General features: G+C 46.4%; 1 protein-coding gene across 8 annotated transcripts in view; it reads right to left on the reverse strand.

Annotated features, from left to right (window-relative positions):
* Positions 1-17,589, reverse strand: part of TAGAP (T cell activation RhoGTPase activating protein) — a 97,505-nt gene that overhangs the window by 63,825 nt on the left and 16,091 nt on the right. For 4 of the 8 annotated variants that reach the window (XM_025180661.3, XM_025180659.3, XM_075924554.2 and 1 more), the window contains exon 2: positions 13,729-13,817. The exons of 1 other annotated variant lie outside the window; for it this stretch is intronic. In XM_025180661.3, coding sequence (XP_025036446.3) covers positions 13,729-13,817 — 89 coding nt within the window. The remainder of the gene's footprint in view (positions 1-13,728; positions 13,818-17,589) is intronic. 3 more of the 8 variants (XM_075924555.2, XM_025180660.3, XM_025180658.3) reach the window with 1 other exon arrangement.

Here is a 17,589-nt window from a genome sequence, read left to right on the forward strand (position 1 = left end):
TATATATATATATATAATTATTTTTACAATAAATGTGGCTTTTTGTCTTATCCCCTCTCATAAGATCCTGCTTGCTTTTATTGGTACAACATATGCAACTGAGTGTAAACAGATCTTTGACTGTGTTTGCCACAGCATAAATAAATAGTAATGGGAGGGCTTTTCAAAAGTGTCTAAGTGATTTAGAAGCATAAATTCAATTGAAAATCAGTGGGGCTTGTGTTCCAAAGGCACCTAGGTGCTTTGGGAAATCCCACCGAACAATAATATCTGAGCAGTGCAGCTGCAGAAGAGCAGAGGCATGCAGCCAGAGAGAGCAGGGGAATAGGTGGGCATGTGTCCAGCCACGGAGATTCTCAGTTACGTGAATGTAAAACCACAGCTATTCTATCTTGCACTTAAAGAATACACAAAAATGGTTGTAGAGCTGAGGCTTACCATGTAGCTGGGCCAGGAGAGGGTGGAGAGCCCCCCACGCCAAGCCAGCTTACCATCTCTTCTCCCACTGCACAGAGATGCACTGCTTTGCCTCTTGTCCACCCACCTGTACCACTCCAATTGGCCCTAAGCCTCTCTACCACATTCTTGTTTTCATCTCAGTTAGACACATCCACAGTTGCCACCCCCAGTCTGTAGGTGTAAACAGTAGGTCTCCATATACACGTGGCTAATGTGGTGCAATAATGTTAAGTAGTCACAGCTCTGGGGAAATACCAGTCAAGAAGGTCAGTCTGGTAACACCTACTGCCTCTTTCCTTTCCATTAGCAGACAGGATGTAAGAAGTCAGATGTATATTAATTAGTGTTCGATACCACCTGCAGGGTTTGTAGTTCTCTTTGTTTTTAGTGAACATTCTCTCAATTTGAAGCTGTTTCTTTTAAGACCAGTCCTTCTATAAGGCTGCAGGATTCTAGCTTCACTCTCTGCTAATACCTTTTATAAGCTCCCCTGTTCTAAATATGCCCCTCTTCAGAGCAAAAGGAGTCTTCATATTCAGAGAGCAGCATTATAGAGAAAGCACAGTGGAAAACATCACACATTTGGATATAGTAAGCTAATCACAACAGCTATGTCTGGGGTGCAAGTGAGCCAATGTGTCCATAACCTGGTTAGTTCTGATTTCTGTATGTGTCTTCTAATAGTCACGGATTTTGTTTGGATTTTTTTTATTTTAAAAAGATAGTTCCAGAGAAGCTGGCTACATGTACGGGCTCATCTGCACACAAAAATTGTACTGCTTTACCTATCTTATAGACTCATAGACTTTAAGGTCAGAAGGGACCACCATGATCATCTAGTCTGACCTCCTGCACAACGCAGGCCACAGAATCTCACCCACCCACTCCCAGAATAATCCTCTCACCTATATCTCAGATATTGAAGTCCTCAAATGATGGTTTAAAGACCCCAAGATACAGGGAATCCTCCAGGAAGTGATCCGTGCCCCATCCTACAGAGGAAGGCAAAAAACCTCCAGGACCTCTGCCAATCTACTCTGGAGGAAAATTCCTTCCCTACCCCAAATATGGCGATCTTGATATGGTTAAAGCGCTACAACCCCCTTATTGTGGAGGCAGTTATATAAAGATGCTCAGTGGAGCTAGTTTTATATGGAAAGAGAAATAAGCAAAACTGGGATAAGTGCCTTTATATTGGCATAAACTATATTCGCACTAGGGGTTGTACTGATAGAGCGATTTTTAGTTAGAAAAAAATCACACCCCTACCTGAAAGTTATACTAGTACAAAAACTGTGTAGGGCAGGCCTACAACACATACAATATGCTGTTATATTTTATCAGGTCAGATTCTGAGACCCTGACTCGTACTGAGTTGTACCTTACTCTGCAGATAGTTCCACTGAAGTCAGTGAGGGCTAGATCAACAGAAGTATTTAGGCAATTACAGGAATTTCTGGGGTGTGTGTGTGTGCTTTTTTTGTAAATGTGGACTGCGAGGGTGCAAATGTACACACCCCCTTGGTTCCCCAAGTAAGCATGCTCTGGCCGGCTGGAGGAGGGGGGTGGGAATCTGCCCCAGCGTTCCCCCAGCCTGCTAGAGCATAGGGGAGGGAGGCTTGGGCATCATGCCTCTCCTGCCTTTCCCAGCTGGCTGGAGCACACTTACTTGGGGGACTATAAAGGGTTGTGTTCACACCCTTTGCACCCCGCTGCCCTGCACACAGGCCTGATATATCAAACATGCATTTTTGGGTTACTTTGTCTTTTACACAGAAACATTCATCTCTTTCTTGTAAATTTTGATCCTCACACACACATCCCAAAGTTTCATGGGCCATGCACTGAAACATGTCAGCAGTTTTCCATTGCTGATTTTCTTTATATGCCCAGGAATGATGATCAGTGGAATACAATTTTTTTGTTAGCTGGATTCCCATAGGTACCACTGGATAGTTATCAATAGTTAGGCTAGGGCAGAAGTGTGGAACTTTAGGCACGAGGCTGGATGTGCCCCCCAGCTCGCCTGGATCCGGCCCCCAAGTTTCAGGTTTCCCCAGCATTGGGGAGCGCATGCTGGTGCTGCAGTCCCTCCAACTGGAGCACACATCATGTATTAGACTAGGCCCCCATAGGCTCTTGTGTGCAAGGGGAATGTGGGGAGTGTCTTATCTTTCTCCTTCTCAGTCGGGGTCACATCAATGAGAGGTTTTTTTGTTTTTGTTTTGCTTTTCACTTGTGTGCAGCCCCCTGACTGATTTTTTTGTAGGTCAGCAGCCCCCGACCGAAAAAAGATTTACCACCCCTGGGCTAGGGTGTACAGTTACTACATATGCTTGTAGAACCATTTGATCTTTGTTTAGGGTAAAATTTACCAATTTCCACCCTGCCATTAGTAGTCTCTTCCCTTCTGTAACATTTTCCCTCAACAGTTTTCCAAAAGCAATTTTCCTCGCATACCTTCCTGGATTATTTGAATGACCAATTTCTGGCTTATTTCCTGGGGCTGTGTACAGGGTAATGCTAGGGACACAATTTCTTTTATTGATCCCCTAGTTCCTGCCAACAGTAACTAATCCTTTCCCGCCCTGCTGTTGCCATTCTGGCAATATTCTAGAAAATAATTGTTGTCCCATTCCTAATTTCGATACGGATGCACTGATAGGCTTTCCCAACTCTTGTGTGTCAGCTGTAACAAAACTTAGTTTGTTTGCCAATACCTCTGTTAGGGGCATCCAGTATTCCAATTCCTAATCCAGTTCCACCCAAAACAATTACCAATACATCCTTTGGGGTTCTTTTTCTAATAGGTTTGTCAATATACCATAATATTAGCCATGCTGCCCATCCCTTATGGAATGTTTGTACATATGGGACACATTGAGGTATGACCTTGAACACATTTAACCCAGTAAAGTCCAGCTCAATTTACTTTAGAGATCGAATTGATGATATGACTTGCTCTCTGTGATCGAATTTTACCACATAATGCCCATTTAATGGGCATTGTCTTGATTGGTTGGCAAAGGGCTTCCCCCAGAGCTGGCTTAACTCTTCTGGCTTGTAGATTTTGTGAGGCCCCTGCTGTCTGGGGTAGGGACAACAGTAGGCAGTAAGCAATATGTGGCTGGGGGCTGCATGGGAACAGGCTGTGGTGAGGGTGCAGGGTTTAGGTAGGATGTAGGGTGCAGGAGCAGAATGGGAATGTGGGGTCTGGGATAGGGATGTTAACTAACAATTAATTTAGTAGTCGAGTAGTTGATGGAATTTCCATCAACTAGTCGATAGGCACTTCTGTGTTCCACCTTTGAAATGTACAAGAGTCCCAGTGGGAGCTATTATGTATTTCAATGTTGGAATGCTTCCTGGAGCCCAGGGCCAGCAGGAAGTCCCGCTGACTCCGGGCTCCATGCGGGTGCTTCCGTTTTGAAATACATATGCATTTCTAAGTGGAAGTGCCGCATTGAGCCTGGGGTCAGTGGGGGACTCAGAGTCTGGTGGACTTACTACATTTTAAAAAGCAGATCTGCAGTAGTTGGAGCCAGCACAAGTCAGGGGATGCTCAGTCCCGACTCCCGGGAGCTAATCCCCTTATTGACTAGTCAATGGAAATTCCATCGACTACTCAATTAACTCATTAACCACAATTTAACATCCCTAACCTTTAAGACCAGTCAGGAAGCTGCCCTGTACTGCATTGGTACGTTTTACCCTGAGAGGGGAAATAAAACTCCCTCTCTGGTCCCCCATCCCTGCCTTTGCACACTCAACAGGTGGCTCACCCCCTTCTTGGGTAAATGTTACCCCCTTTATCCCTCCCTGAGTGGGGACAAAAACCCCACTAGGGCTGGCAGCATCACCCACCGAGTCAAACCCCAGCTCCTACCCACCCCTTCCCTGCCTGATTTTTTCCTTTCCAGTCCCTCTTCCGCCTTACCCTAAAGTTACTTGACCGCCCCCCAAATGGTTAATTTCAACCCCCTGCTTAACCCATTGCTGCGATTTGCCTCTTTTTAACGCTTGTAAAGGGCCAGAAGGAGAATATACATGAGTACAGCAACAGTGGCTCTTACTGAGCACCCTAAGTAGCAAATTCCGACAGGCAGTTGCTTCTATTGCTACAGTAGCATAAGGGAGGAGCTGACTTTCCTCCTCACATTTGACGGACCGTGGGGGACTTTAGGAGTGTGTGTGTTTGCACCCTTTGCACCCTCCGTGTATGTGCCTAAAGCCAACATTTAAGCACTGCCAAGAGCCTCAAAACCCCTTAACAACTGTCGCCTAACTGTATGTTTCCACTGTTAAAGTTTCCTAGGCACCAGAGTTTCTGACAGTGAGCATACATTCTATTGCCTCATTGTAGGTGTCTATCTCACACTTAATCCCTATGGGTATGTCTACACTAGCTCCCTAGTTCGACTAGGGAGGCTAATGTAGGCATTCGAAGTTGCAAATCAAGCCCGGGATTTAAATATCACGCGCTTGATTTGCATCTTCCCGGATGGTCGCCATTTTTTTTTTTTTTAAATTTACAAGTCCGGACTAACTGCCCACGTCTACACACGGCAGGGACCCGGTATTTCAAATTAAAGCCCTAAATCAAACTACCAGCTGTTCCTCCTGCAATGAGGTTTAACAGGTAGTTTGATTTAGGGCTTTAATTCGAGATACCGGGTCCCTGCTGTGTGTAGACATGGGCAGTTAGTCCGGACTTGTAAATTTCAAAATAAATAAATAAATAAATAAATGGCGACCGTCCGGGAAGATGCAAATCAAGCGCGTGATATTTAAATCCCGGGCTTGATTTGCAACTTCGAATCCCTACATTAGCCACCCTAAGTTCGAACTAGGGGGCTAGTGTAGACATACACTACCATTCCCTTGCCTTTCTCATGTGTGGGAAGCCTGGTAGATAAGTCTCAGCACATTCCTAACATCACATACATTCGTTGGAGGGCTGGTAGGGAGTCCAGGCTTCCAGGTACAGCACTGTCCCCAGTGCAGATCCTGGGGGTCCCCAGCATTTACCTCTCCCTGCCATGAAGCCAGCAGCCTAGAAGCCCCAGACAGAGGTGGGGCTCTCAGGGCTTTTAGCCTCCCTAGGCTACTTCTGGCACAGTGGTTCTCCCCAGGGGCAGTGTGAGGGGTACCCAGGGACCTGGGATCAGCTGAATGCTCTATTTCAGTGGTCCCCAACCTTTTGAGGTTGTCGGGCACCAGGGGGCATGGCCGTTTGCCCGCCGGGCGCCAGGGGGCGGGGACACTAGCGCGCCCGGGGGCGGGGCCCCCCTTGCCGCATGCCCGGGGCGGGGCCCCCCCATAGCCGCGCGCCCGGGGGCATGGCCCCCTCCAAGGGCCGCGCGCCTGGGGCCGGTGCTCCCCCCCCCGCCGAGTGCCGTGCGCCTGGGGCCGGCACTCCCCCCCTCCCGCCGAGTGCCGCGCGCCCGAGGCCGGCGCTCCCCCCCCCGCCGCATGCCCAGGGCCGGCGCCCCCCCCGTCGTGTGCCCGGGGCCGGGGCCGGCGCCTGCCCCCGCTGAGTGCCGCGTGCCCGGGGCCGGCGCCCCCCCCGTTGCGTGCCCGGGGCCGGGGCCGGCGCCCGCCCCCGCTGAGTGCCGCGCGCCCGGCGCTCCCCCCTCCCGCTGAGTGCCACGCGCCCGAGGCCGGCGCTCCCCCCCCCCCGCCGCGTGCCCGGGGCCGGCGCTCCCCCCCGCTGCGTGCCCGGGGCCGGCGCCCGCCCCCGCCGAGTGCCGTGCGCCCAGCGCTCCCCCCGCCAAGCGCACTCCCTCCGCAAGCGCCCGTGCGCCATGTGCCCGGGGCCAGGCCAGCCCCGAGCACCTGGCGGGCGCATTGAAATGCCCCCGCGGGTGCCATGGCGCCCCCGGGCACCGTGTTGGGGACCACGGCTCTATTTCATGTAGGAAAAGTTCAGTGGAAACACACAGATTTTTTCCAAAGCAATATTTTTTCCAGAATGTCCTTTCTGAAGGACATATCAAAGATGGCTAGCTTTTATTCGGACTGAGGATAAAAACCTTTTTGAAATTTTGGCATTTCTGGGCTTTTACCAGCTCTAGTTACCAGTACCCTCATTGGTTTATCCTTCTATGTTCGTGTTAAGATAACTTCATTTGACTCATCTGAGTCTGCCCACTCCAGTTCCGCTGCCATCAGGAAGCCCTCCCACACCTTGTGGAACCACAACCTTCCATTAGAGGGGCTTTGGTCACAGTGAAGCACTTTGCACAAACGTAACTATTTCCTTGAACTTTCTTGGGTCAGAGACATGGATATGGAACACTTAGTTAAATGAAAACATGAATCAGGAGGGTCTCAGCTTCCAGTCAGAGTCCAGCATTTCTTAAAAACAATCCAATGAATATTAAATATTATAGCTTAAAATTAAAGGTACGTCTACATTGCAAAGAAAAACACATGGTCTCAAATCTCAGAGCTCAGACTCACTGACTTGGGCTCATGGTGGAGCGTGGATTGTGAGTCTAAAAATAGCCCAGACATTTGGGCTCAGGTTGGATTCTGGCTCTGAAATCCAGGAAGGAGGGAGGGTCTCAGAGCCTGGCCTACATCTTCACCAGGATGGGCAATAAGCAGTTCGCTGGAGTTAGTTCCTGGTGGGCCGCCAGACACTTTATTTACCCATGCATTCACAGGCATGGCCACTCACAGGTCCTCTTGGTTGTGGTTTATGCTCCTGGCCGGTGGTAGCTGCAGGAAATGCCATGGGCTGGGCCACTGCTTCCTGCAGCTCCCCTTGGCTGGGAACTGGGAACCATGGTCTATGGGAGCTCTGAGTGGCTGTACATGATGACACACAGGTGAATGAAGTGTGTGGTGGTTCACCAAGGGCTAACCCTGTTGAACTGCCTCCAGACCGCGGGTTGCCTATTGCCCATTCCTGGTCTACATTATTATCTTTAGCCCTACAGCCCAAGCCCAAATCAGTTGATGCAGGTTCTGAGTCTCAGCTCTGGGTTTTTCCTTTGCAGTGTAGACAATCTCTGTGGCTGAGAGAGTGCGCACATCTAGGCACTCTGGTATGTTGTGTAAGAGACCACAAGGCTTTTGTAAAGGGAAATTGTTTCACAACAATCTATTAGAATTCCTTGGGGTATCACCTAGCATATGGAGAAGGGAGATCCAGTGGATATAGTGTAGTTGTATTTTCAGAAAGCCTTTGACAAAGTTCCTCATCAAAGACTTTTAAGCAAAGAAAGGTGTCATGGTAAAAAGGGAAAATTCTCTCACGTATTGGTAACTGGTTAAAAGGTAGGAAACAAAAGTGTAAGAATGAATGGTCAGTTTTCATTGTGGGCAGAAGTAAATAGTGGTGTCCCCTCCAAAAGCGTACACGGGAAGCAGTGCTGTTCAACATATTCATACATGGAAAAAGTGATAAAGAGTGAGGTAACAAAGTTTGCAGATGATGCAAAATTACTCAAAATAGTTAAGTCCAAAGATGACTGTGAAGAGTTGCAAAGGGGTCTCAAAAAACTGGGTGACTGGGCAAGAAAATGGTAAATAAAATTCAGTATTGATAAATGCAAAGTAATGCACACCAGAAAACATAATTCCAGTTATAAACAGGTTTTTAGCCTGCTGCTCCTATAGTGATGGGGATCACTGTACCATTTGTGCCCCCAAGAATGGGGTGACAAGTAAGTGTTCCATGCCCAGACCCTGCAGCATCCTCCATGGTCTGGAAAATTCCATAATCCAGCCTACGCTATTTCTCAGGGTTGCTGGATTAAAGAGGTTCTAGTGTATATAAAAATGATGGGTTCTAAATTAGTTGCTACCATTCAAGAAACAGATCTTAGTGTTATTGTGGATAGTTCTCTGAAAACATCTGCTCAATGTGCAGTGGTAATTAGAGAAAGCTAACAATGTTACAAACCACTAAGAAAAAGTTAGAAACCATTAAGAAAAAGGTACGGCTTCCACAACTGATGACTGGAAGGTAGCTAACGTGACACCAATATTTAAAAAGGGCTCTAGAGGCGATCCTGGCAATTACAGACCGGTAAGTCTAACTTCTATACCGGGCAAATTAGTCGAAACAATAGTAAAGAATAAAATTGTGAGGCATGTAGAAGGACATAATTTGTTGGACAAAAGTCAACATGGTTTCTGTAAAGGGAAATCATGTCTTACTAATCTATTAGGGTATGTCTACACTACCCTCCTAGTTCGAACTAGGAGGGTAATGTAGGCATACCGCACTTGCAAATGAAGCCCGGGATTTGAATTTTCCGGGCTTCATTTGCATAAGCGGGGAGCCGCCATTTTTAAATCCCCGCTGGTTCGAACCCCGTGCAGCGCGGCTACACGGGGCTTGAACTAGGTAGTTCGGACTAGGTTCCTATTCCGAACTACCGTTACTCCTCGTGAAATGAGGTGTACCGGTAGTTTGGAATAGGCACCCTAGTCCGAACTACCTAGTTCGAGCCCCGTGTAGCCGCGCTGCACGGGGTTCGAAGCAGCAGGGATTTAAAAATGGCGGCTCCCCGCTTATGCTAATGAAGCCCGGGAAATTCAAATCCCGGGCTTCATTTGCAAGTGCGGTATGCCTACATTACCCCGCTAGTTCGAACTAGCGGGGTAGTGTAGACATACCCTTAGAGTTCTTTGAAGGGGTTAACAAACATGCAGACAAGGCGGATCCAATAGATATAGTATACTTAGATTTTCAGAAAGCCTTTGACAAGGTCCCTCACCAAAGGCTCTTGTGTAAATTACATGGCCATGGGATAAGAGTGAAGGTCCTTTCATGGATTGAGAACTGGTTAAAAGACAGGAAACAAAGGGTAGGAATAAATGGTAAATTTTCAGAATGGAGAGGGGTAACTAGTGGTACCCCCCAAGGGTCAGTCCTAGGACCAATCCTGTTCAATTTATTCATAAATGATCTGGAGAAAGGGGTAAGCAGTAAGGTGGTAAGGTTTGCGGATGATACCAAACTATTTAGGATAGTCAAGACAGAAGCAGACTGTGAGGGACTCCAAAAGATCTCACCAAACTGAGTTATTGGGCAACAAAATGGCAAATGAAATGTAATGTGAATAAGTGTAAAGTAATGCACATCGGAAAAAATAACCCCAACTATACGTATGGTATGATGGGGGCTAATTTGGCTATGACAAATCAGAAAAGAGATCTTGGAGTTATTGAGGATAGTTCTCTGAAAACTTCCACACAGTGTGTAGCGGTGGACAAAAAGGCAAATAGAATGCAGGAAAAAAATAAATTTCGACATTGTTTCTATTTTGCAGTTTTCAAAATGAAACACTTTTCTGTTTTCACAATTTTACAATATTTTAATTTGATTTTTCAAAGTTTCACAGATTTGAAATGTGTTCTTCCTCTTCACTTTCTTTTTGGCACCCAGTGCAATAAAATAATGTCCAGACTCCCTTCCCCCCAAAAACATATACTTTTTCATTTGCAATGTTGTAACTTTTCAATGTTTTCCTCAACTTTGGAAAAGTCAAGGAGTGCGGAGTTACCAAGGGGGCAAAGAAAAATGTAACTTTTCAAGAGTTGCGGGAAATGTTGAAAAGTTACAAAGCAGAGAATGAAATGGAAAAGGATAAGAAAATGTAGAAGTGACAAAATCTCTCTGTCAACCAGAGGCATCCTTCCAAGCACCACAAGTGGCCTCAGCGAGGCCCTGCAAACAGCTCCTTGCCTCAATTTCCCACTGCAAAGGACTTCCTCAGTAATTCACACTCACTTTTGTCCATTCTCATCCCTTTTTAGTTTAGGTGTTGCTTTACTAAATTCATAAATAAGGCCTTCCATTCTCCAATGCCTTTCCTACATATTGTCTCAGTTCCTGAGTTTTTAGTTGCCTCTGTGGGAGCCTGCTCACTCCCCACTGCTTCTGTAATTCTCTATCCCAGAGAATCTTCTCTCTAACTTCCTGCTTTCGTTATAGGGGAATGTGGTGATTCCAAGTGCGATGTACCTCTTTGTAATCAGGATTGGCTAGCCTCAGGCTTCTAGCCCTTAAAGCACCCAAATAACTCTGTGGACACGTGCTGTCATGCCATGCTTTGGCTGCACTGCAAAGACCACAATGTACCTTGAAGGTTCTGGCCAGCATGTGGAGGTAGGGGAGCTCTAGAAGGATTGTACCTCACAGGCAGAGGAGAACGGGGCCTGATCAATCTCCTCCAACCCAGCACATCACTTTTAGTGGCTTGCTTTCTGTGGCGTATTAAATGGAAGCAGTCCTTGCACTTGTCAAGAATGGGTGGGTGAACCTAGGGCTGGGAGAAGCAAGCCTCCAGCTCCACCCCTGCTGCCTGAAGCCCCACCCCTGTTACTCAGGGGAACCAAGCTCCCTCCTACTACTCCTCTTCAGTGAGAGACGTGTGTTTCCAACCATCCCTGGTCCTGGGAACAGGGGGAGGATGGGTTGTGCATGGCCCCAGCTTTCCCCGAAGCATGGGGAGGGTAGGCAGTAACTGGCAGGTGGCCCCCTGGCCCTGGAGTGTGGGCAGTGTCTGGCCCCAGCCTCGGCAGGGTTGAGGCCCAGGCAGCTCTGAGAGACTAGGGGAGCGGCACTGAAGAAGGGACCTGGGGTGGAGCCATAACAATCAGTTTGGGAAGGCATTGCCTTTCCCTGCCTCTTATACCTGTCACCCATGTGCCTGGTGCATTGTGAGGGTGCACAATAGTGTGTGTAGGGAGTAATCCTCAATGAACACTCATCCCCCCCACCCCTGTAAATCCATCCAAGGGACAGGTATCATCTTCAGCTGAACTACTTATGGACCACTGACACACATGAATGTCACCATGTCCTCCAGAGATTGAGGATTAACATAAATGAGGCTTGTCACTGAACAAAAAAAAGAGGACCTCTCTGCAAATCCATGAGATATCATGCCCCAGAATGGCTATGCCCCTTATGAACAAAAAGTTTCATTTGCCTAGATTCTGATATCGGAGTTCCAACCAAGTGGATGGAGTCTTTTCTCTTGGTTCACATCAATGTTGTTCTAGTACAATGTTAAAATATGGTTAGAGAAGACTTGGTAAATTACTGTGCCACAGAAAAACCAGATGACTCATTGACACTTATTTAGAATTTAAGAAATACGTGTATGCTTCCAACTTCTGAGCTGTAAAATAATTTTGTTTTCTGAAATGATAACATGTGGAGGAGTAGAACAGGGCTGTTATTAAGACTTCACTCATTCAGGAATGTTGCCAGTGAAAGAAGAAGGTGTTAAAAGAAACCTTTCTGATAAAATCTGACAGCTTTTGATGTTCACGTCAGGAAAGTGAAGGCAGAGATGCCCCTGTTCTTGAGAGAGGGTATAATTAAGGAATAATTAACTCAGCATGTGTAGAGAGTACTATGTCTAATCCCTGAGTGAGGGATAGTAAAGTACCTGAACATATATTATGTAAACTCTTAGGAGGTGGTAGTTCCTCCTACTTTATTAGGTACCTGCTTTCACATCTCATGAGCACATCTGGAACCTGGACTGACTACTACACAGGCATAACATACAGTGCAGTTTGACCTGCTTATTGGGACCTGAGATATAGTAAAATAGAATGAAAGTCAATGGCTGTGTCTAGACTGGCAAGTTTTTCCACAAAAGCACTTGCTTTTGTGGAAAAACTTGCCAGCTGTCTACACTGGCTGCTTGAATTTCTGCAAGAACATTGATGATCTCATGTAAGAAATCAGTGCTTCTTGCGGAAATACTATGCTGTTCCCATTCGGGCAAAAATCCTTTTGCGCAAAAGCTTTTGCGCAACAGGGCCAGTGTAGACAGCTCAGATTTGTTTTGCGCAAAAAAACCCCCAATGGCGAAAATGGCAATCGGGGCTTTTTTGCGCAAAAGTGCATCTAGATTGGCCACGGATGCTTTTGCACAAAAGTGCTTTCGCGGAAAAGCTTTTGCGCAAAAGGGCCAGTGTAGACACCTCAGAATTGTTTTGTGCAAAAAATCCCTGATGGCGAAAATGGCGATTGGGGCTTTTTTGCGCAAAAGCGTGTCTAGATTGGCCACGGATGCTTTTGCGCAAAAAGTGCTTTTGTGGAAAAGCGTCCGTGCCAATCTAGACGCTCTTTTCCGCAAATGCTTTTAACGGAAAACTTTTCCATTAAAAGCATTTGCGGAAAATCATGCCAGTCTAGATGTAGCCAATGTGTTCCCATGTGCTACCTGCAATTCAGATCACAGAGATCCTCTGTTTATCATGAACTTATTTAATAGATAAAATGACTTCACCAGGACCCTAATCCAAGTTCACAGAGGCCAGTGGGGGGTATTCCATTGATTTCAGTGGGCATTGGTTCAGGGCTATCGCAGAGGTAGCGGGTAAAACTCTATCAAGATACAAGAAGCTGCTGTCCCAGTCGCTTTGCTACTTGTAAAGAGAAGAAAGGAGGAGGAAAAGAAATATTCCAAGTTTTTTAGGAGAAAGTCATGAACCAATCAATAGCTGTTATCTAACTCATCCTCCACAAAGCATCCATGATCCAAGTAACTAATTCTGCCCCTTTTTTACAGATGTGGAAACTGAGGCACCGAGTGAAGAAGTGACTTTCAAAGGCTTTCAGTATGAGTTTTATAGTAGCCTGGAACTCCTTTATTCATGTGCTTAGACTCGGGATGTAAGCTAGCAGTTAATTGAATAGTAGACTAACTGCATTAAATCTTTGAGGTTACTTGACTATTCGATAGTCTCTGGGGGCGGGGCGAGCAGCCAGTGAACTTTGGCCCCACTCCTGGGGAGCTCCTGCCACTCTACGCTGCTGCCTCTGTATCAGAGGCAGCAACGTGGGGTGGCAGCAGCCCCATCAATGGGGAATCCTAGCTCCCAGCAGACAGAGGCTGCATCAAGGCAGCCTCCCCTGCCCCCATTCCTGCTGCTGTCTCTGATAGAGGCAGTAGTGCAGGGGTGCGGGAAAGGCGGCACTGCGGAGAAAATGCTGGGGGGAGGGGGGACCAACTTTGAAGCCGGCTGCCCCCAGCACAGGCTCCTACTCCTCGCTCTCCACTTGCTGCCTCTGATACAGAGGCAGTGGGGGGGGGGGGGGCCGGGGGCGGGAGAGAAGGATGTGAATAGTTGAGAAGATTAATCGATAAGCTGAGACTTATTGGTTTATCGTATACTCTACTACTCACTTACATTCCCAGTTTAGACATCTCAGTCTCTGATATTGAAGCCATTTAATATTGTCCTGGATCCTTAGTACTTTAGATACACTGTAAGAGAAAAACACACCTGGGTGACGATGACCAGGGCTTGCTCAAAGCTTTGCCGAATGCAAGTGAAGGTGCTGAACCTCGACGGTGAGCAAGATTCTTGAGCTGCTGAAATCAAATGAATAAGTTACTATCATTTTTCATCCTCACCCTGGCTAGTGTTATCTGAGAAACTTACAACTGGGAAGAGGAATTTGACCTTGAATGAGAATCAATCAAATACAACAGGTACTTTAGGAAAACAGGCACTAGGAACCCTGAAATCCCTTCATGAATGAAAGAGCACAGGTGACAGCGACATTATAGCTTCTCCTAATCAAATAATCCTCTACATGTCTCCCTCACTTTATTGTTTTGGTCTCCTCCTTGAAAAAGCTTGCTAATATATTGCAGGTTTTTCACAGTAAAATCAAATTTGCTTTAAAAGATTGTGATTTTCATATTGTGGCCGCTGGCTGGGTATTTTCTAGTTCCAAGAAGGTAAAGCGGGGACTCTTCTGGTGTCTGTAGTGCCAGAGTCACATCACTCACAAAGAGTCAAATTCAGCTCTGTCGTGCAATTCCATTGGCAGCCTGGAGTGGATCTGACCCAAAGTCTTCAGAAGAGGGGAGCCACAGAACTTTATGTTTTGTAAAGGAACACATCTAGAATAAAATACAAAATCTGTCAGAGCAGATAGCCTCTAAGAATAGCTTCTGGGTGCCCCTTAGTGGTGGATCTCTGGCATTACAGATTTTTTGATAGAGACAAGGTAGGTAGTATCTTAAAGGAGTAATGGACACAGATTAGATATTCAAAATGGCAACACACAGAAACCTGTTAGGGACCATTTTAACTTGCCCAGGCACTCACTAATGAATCTAAAAGTGACAATAATATTACACAGCAATTTCCAAAAACAGTTGGAGAGAGAAGCTGCAGAATTTGATTGAATTTACAAGTTTGACACCTGTTGATTCTCCAACTTTTTATTCTGGTGACCCCTTTCACACAGCAAGCCACTGAGTGACTTCCATCTTCTAAATTAAAAGCACATTTATATTTAATACCTACTTTAAAGTGGTATTTATATGTTTGGTCCTATCACTTTTCACAGCAGACCCTTTTCGCTAGCTGGGTGACTGTAAAAAGGGGTATCTATCACTTGTCACAGGAGGCTTAGCAACCCATTGCTACCCCTATTTCTGTGCTGCTGCACGCTGTGGCACTGCCTTCAGAGCTGGGCGGCTCTGCAAGCAACACCGCTGTCAGCAGCACTGCAGAGGAAAGGGTGGCAATGGGAAGCTAACTCTGCTGTGAAAAGTGGTACTTGACTGTTTGTTAATGTCACTTTTCATAGCAGACTTACTAGCTAGCTAGGAGGCATGTACTCCCTCCCACCCCCCACACAATAACCTTGCAATCCCCTGGGGGGGGGTCACAGCCCCCAATCTACAATGATGGGAGAAACTTTCACACTAGTTGCATCTATATTGAAGTGGTACAGTGGCTCAGCTGTGTTGCTGTAGTCCAGGGCTACTCAACTTTGGAGGCCCTGGGGGCCACAATGATACTCACAGCACATGCTGAGGGCCACAACTTAAGTATGGTTGCATGTACATGCAAATATATATGCAAATAGCTTCTTTCACACAATGCCCCGGCGCTCCCGGCACCTCCTCCCTGGGGGCTAGAATCACCGACACCCTGTTCCAGCCAGCTCGTCTGCTTGCGTCTTTCAATGCTCACCCTGCCTGGGAAACGCCTTGCCATTGTGGAGCGTGTTCCCAATGGAGGCCTTGTTCAAAGGATCCTGCCCACAGGCTGCATGTTGATCCCTCTGCGTAAATCCAAACCGCATCGTGGGCCGCAAACAAATGGGCTGCAGACCGCATGTGGCCCACGGGCCACATGTTGAGTAGCCCTGCTGTAATGTATCAACTGTAGCTCAGAGCACCATAGCTACATGCAAGAAGGGACAGATTGTTACGCATAAGGGGTTGACACATGTTGCAGGAGCCCAGTTGAAGTGAAGAGGGTAATTAACTCCTCTGCAGTTCTATGACACAAGAGGGTTAGTGAGTTACAGACTGTTGTAATGAGCCATAAAACTGGTATCTCTACTGAGACCATGATTATTGGTGTCTCATAGGGTATGTCTACACTACCCTCCTAGTTCGAACTAGGAGGGTAATGTAGGCATATCGCACTTGCAAATGAAGCCCGGGATTTGAATTTCCCGGGCTTCATTTGCATAAGCGGGGAGCCGCCATTTTTAAATCCCCACTGGTTCGAACCCCGTGTAGTGCGGCTACACGGGGCTCGAACTAGGTAGTTCGGACTAAGATTCCTATTCCGAACTACCGGTACACCTCGTGGAACTACCTAGTTCGAGCCCCGTGTAGCCGCGCTACACGGGGTTCAAACCAGCGGGGATTTAAAAATGGCGGCTCCCCGCTTATGCAAATGAAGCCCGGGAAATTCAAATCCCGGGCTTCATTTGCAAGTGCGGTATGCATACATTACCCCGCTAGTTCGAACTAGCGGGGTAGTGTAGACATACCCATAGAGTTATGTATTTAAGTCAGCAGGTTTGCCTTTTGAAGGCATTGTTCAGGTTTCTTTTGCAGACGAGGAGAGAACGGACGTAGCATGATGGCTTTGTGAAAAGTGCTCACCCATGGGTGATAAAGTGTTTTTGTCTTTTATCATTTTTCTGTGGAAGTCCATTTGAGACCATAAGGATTGTCTGGCTTCACCTACATAGTTGTTGGGGCATTTGATTTACTAGATGAGGTACACCACATGCTGGAATAGGCATGTGCAGGAACTAAAAATCTTGAAATCAGTGTTGTGGAGGGCATTGATCATCAGGGCAATCAAAATATACCTAGAGAACTTGCATCTGTTTTTATACTAGGGTCTGGTGCCTTTGAGCTGGCGTGTCCTGGTCTGTGGGGAGCTTGCTTCTTGTACTTTACCACTAAAAACATATAGCTTAATGAGTCTGATGAATGTTAATATAAGCTCCAGAGAACATAGTTATTTAAGGAATAATGTACATGGCAGAGGACTATACAAAGCAATAAGTGGTTTCTGAAGCTGAGTATAGAACGGAGCAAATAATTACTCCTTTTTAGGTTCAGTGGCTGAACCAAAACAATCTGGAAAACATCGCTTAGTTTCAGATTGAAGTTTCAATTTTTCAAAAGTTTCTAGAAGTTTTTTTTTAGACATTTCAAAAGTTTTTTGGAGGTTTTTTTTGGGAACACCTCTCCTCCCAAAATTTAAATATTTCTGAAATGTTTGTTTCCAGTTTTTTTCAGCCAAGACTATTTGCTGACTTGTACTCTGGGATGCACAAATAGTTTTAGTGCCCTACAAAAATGCATTTTTGGTGAATAAATTATTAATATGAAAAATATGTCCAGATCTATTTGAGTTCCTGGTTGCTACTGACACTGCAAGCAGTTCTAATTTCCATGTCCAGGAGGAGCCTAACGGGGACATCTAAGGTGAATCCAGTTTCTTAACCTTGTGATAGATTATAGACATCTCATAATGGCAGTAATAGAGTTAAGGGAAGCCAGATAGCCCATTCTGTGGCACCTGGAAAGGAGACAGGTAATTAAGGATAAAACCCAGTGGTGAGAATCAGATTGAATTGTTCTTTTGAAGGAAGGACTGTGGAGCTAACAAGGGAGAACTGGGAGGAGAGAGCTACTGTGGGTAGCATATACTCTGGGGCTGGCTCTGAAGGGAAATGGCGACAGGGATGAAAGGATTCCAGGTATTAGGAAAGCTGGAAATTTCCAAGGGAAACAGTAGATTGGCAGGAAGCGGTACAAGAAGTCAGACTTTCAGAGAAAGAGAGAGAATGCTTGAGGAGTGGAATGTCGC

Source organism: Pelodiscus sinensis, chromosome 3, assembly GCF_052426305.1.
Source record: "Pelodiscus sinensis isolate ZL-2025 chromosome 3, ASM5242630v1, whole genome shotgun sequence".
Lineage (NCBI taxonomy): Eukaryota > Metazoa > Chordata > Testudines > Trionychidae > Pelodiscus > Pelodiscus sinensis.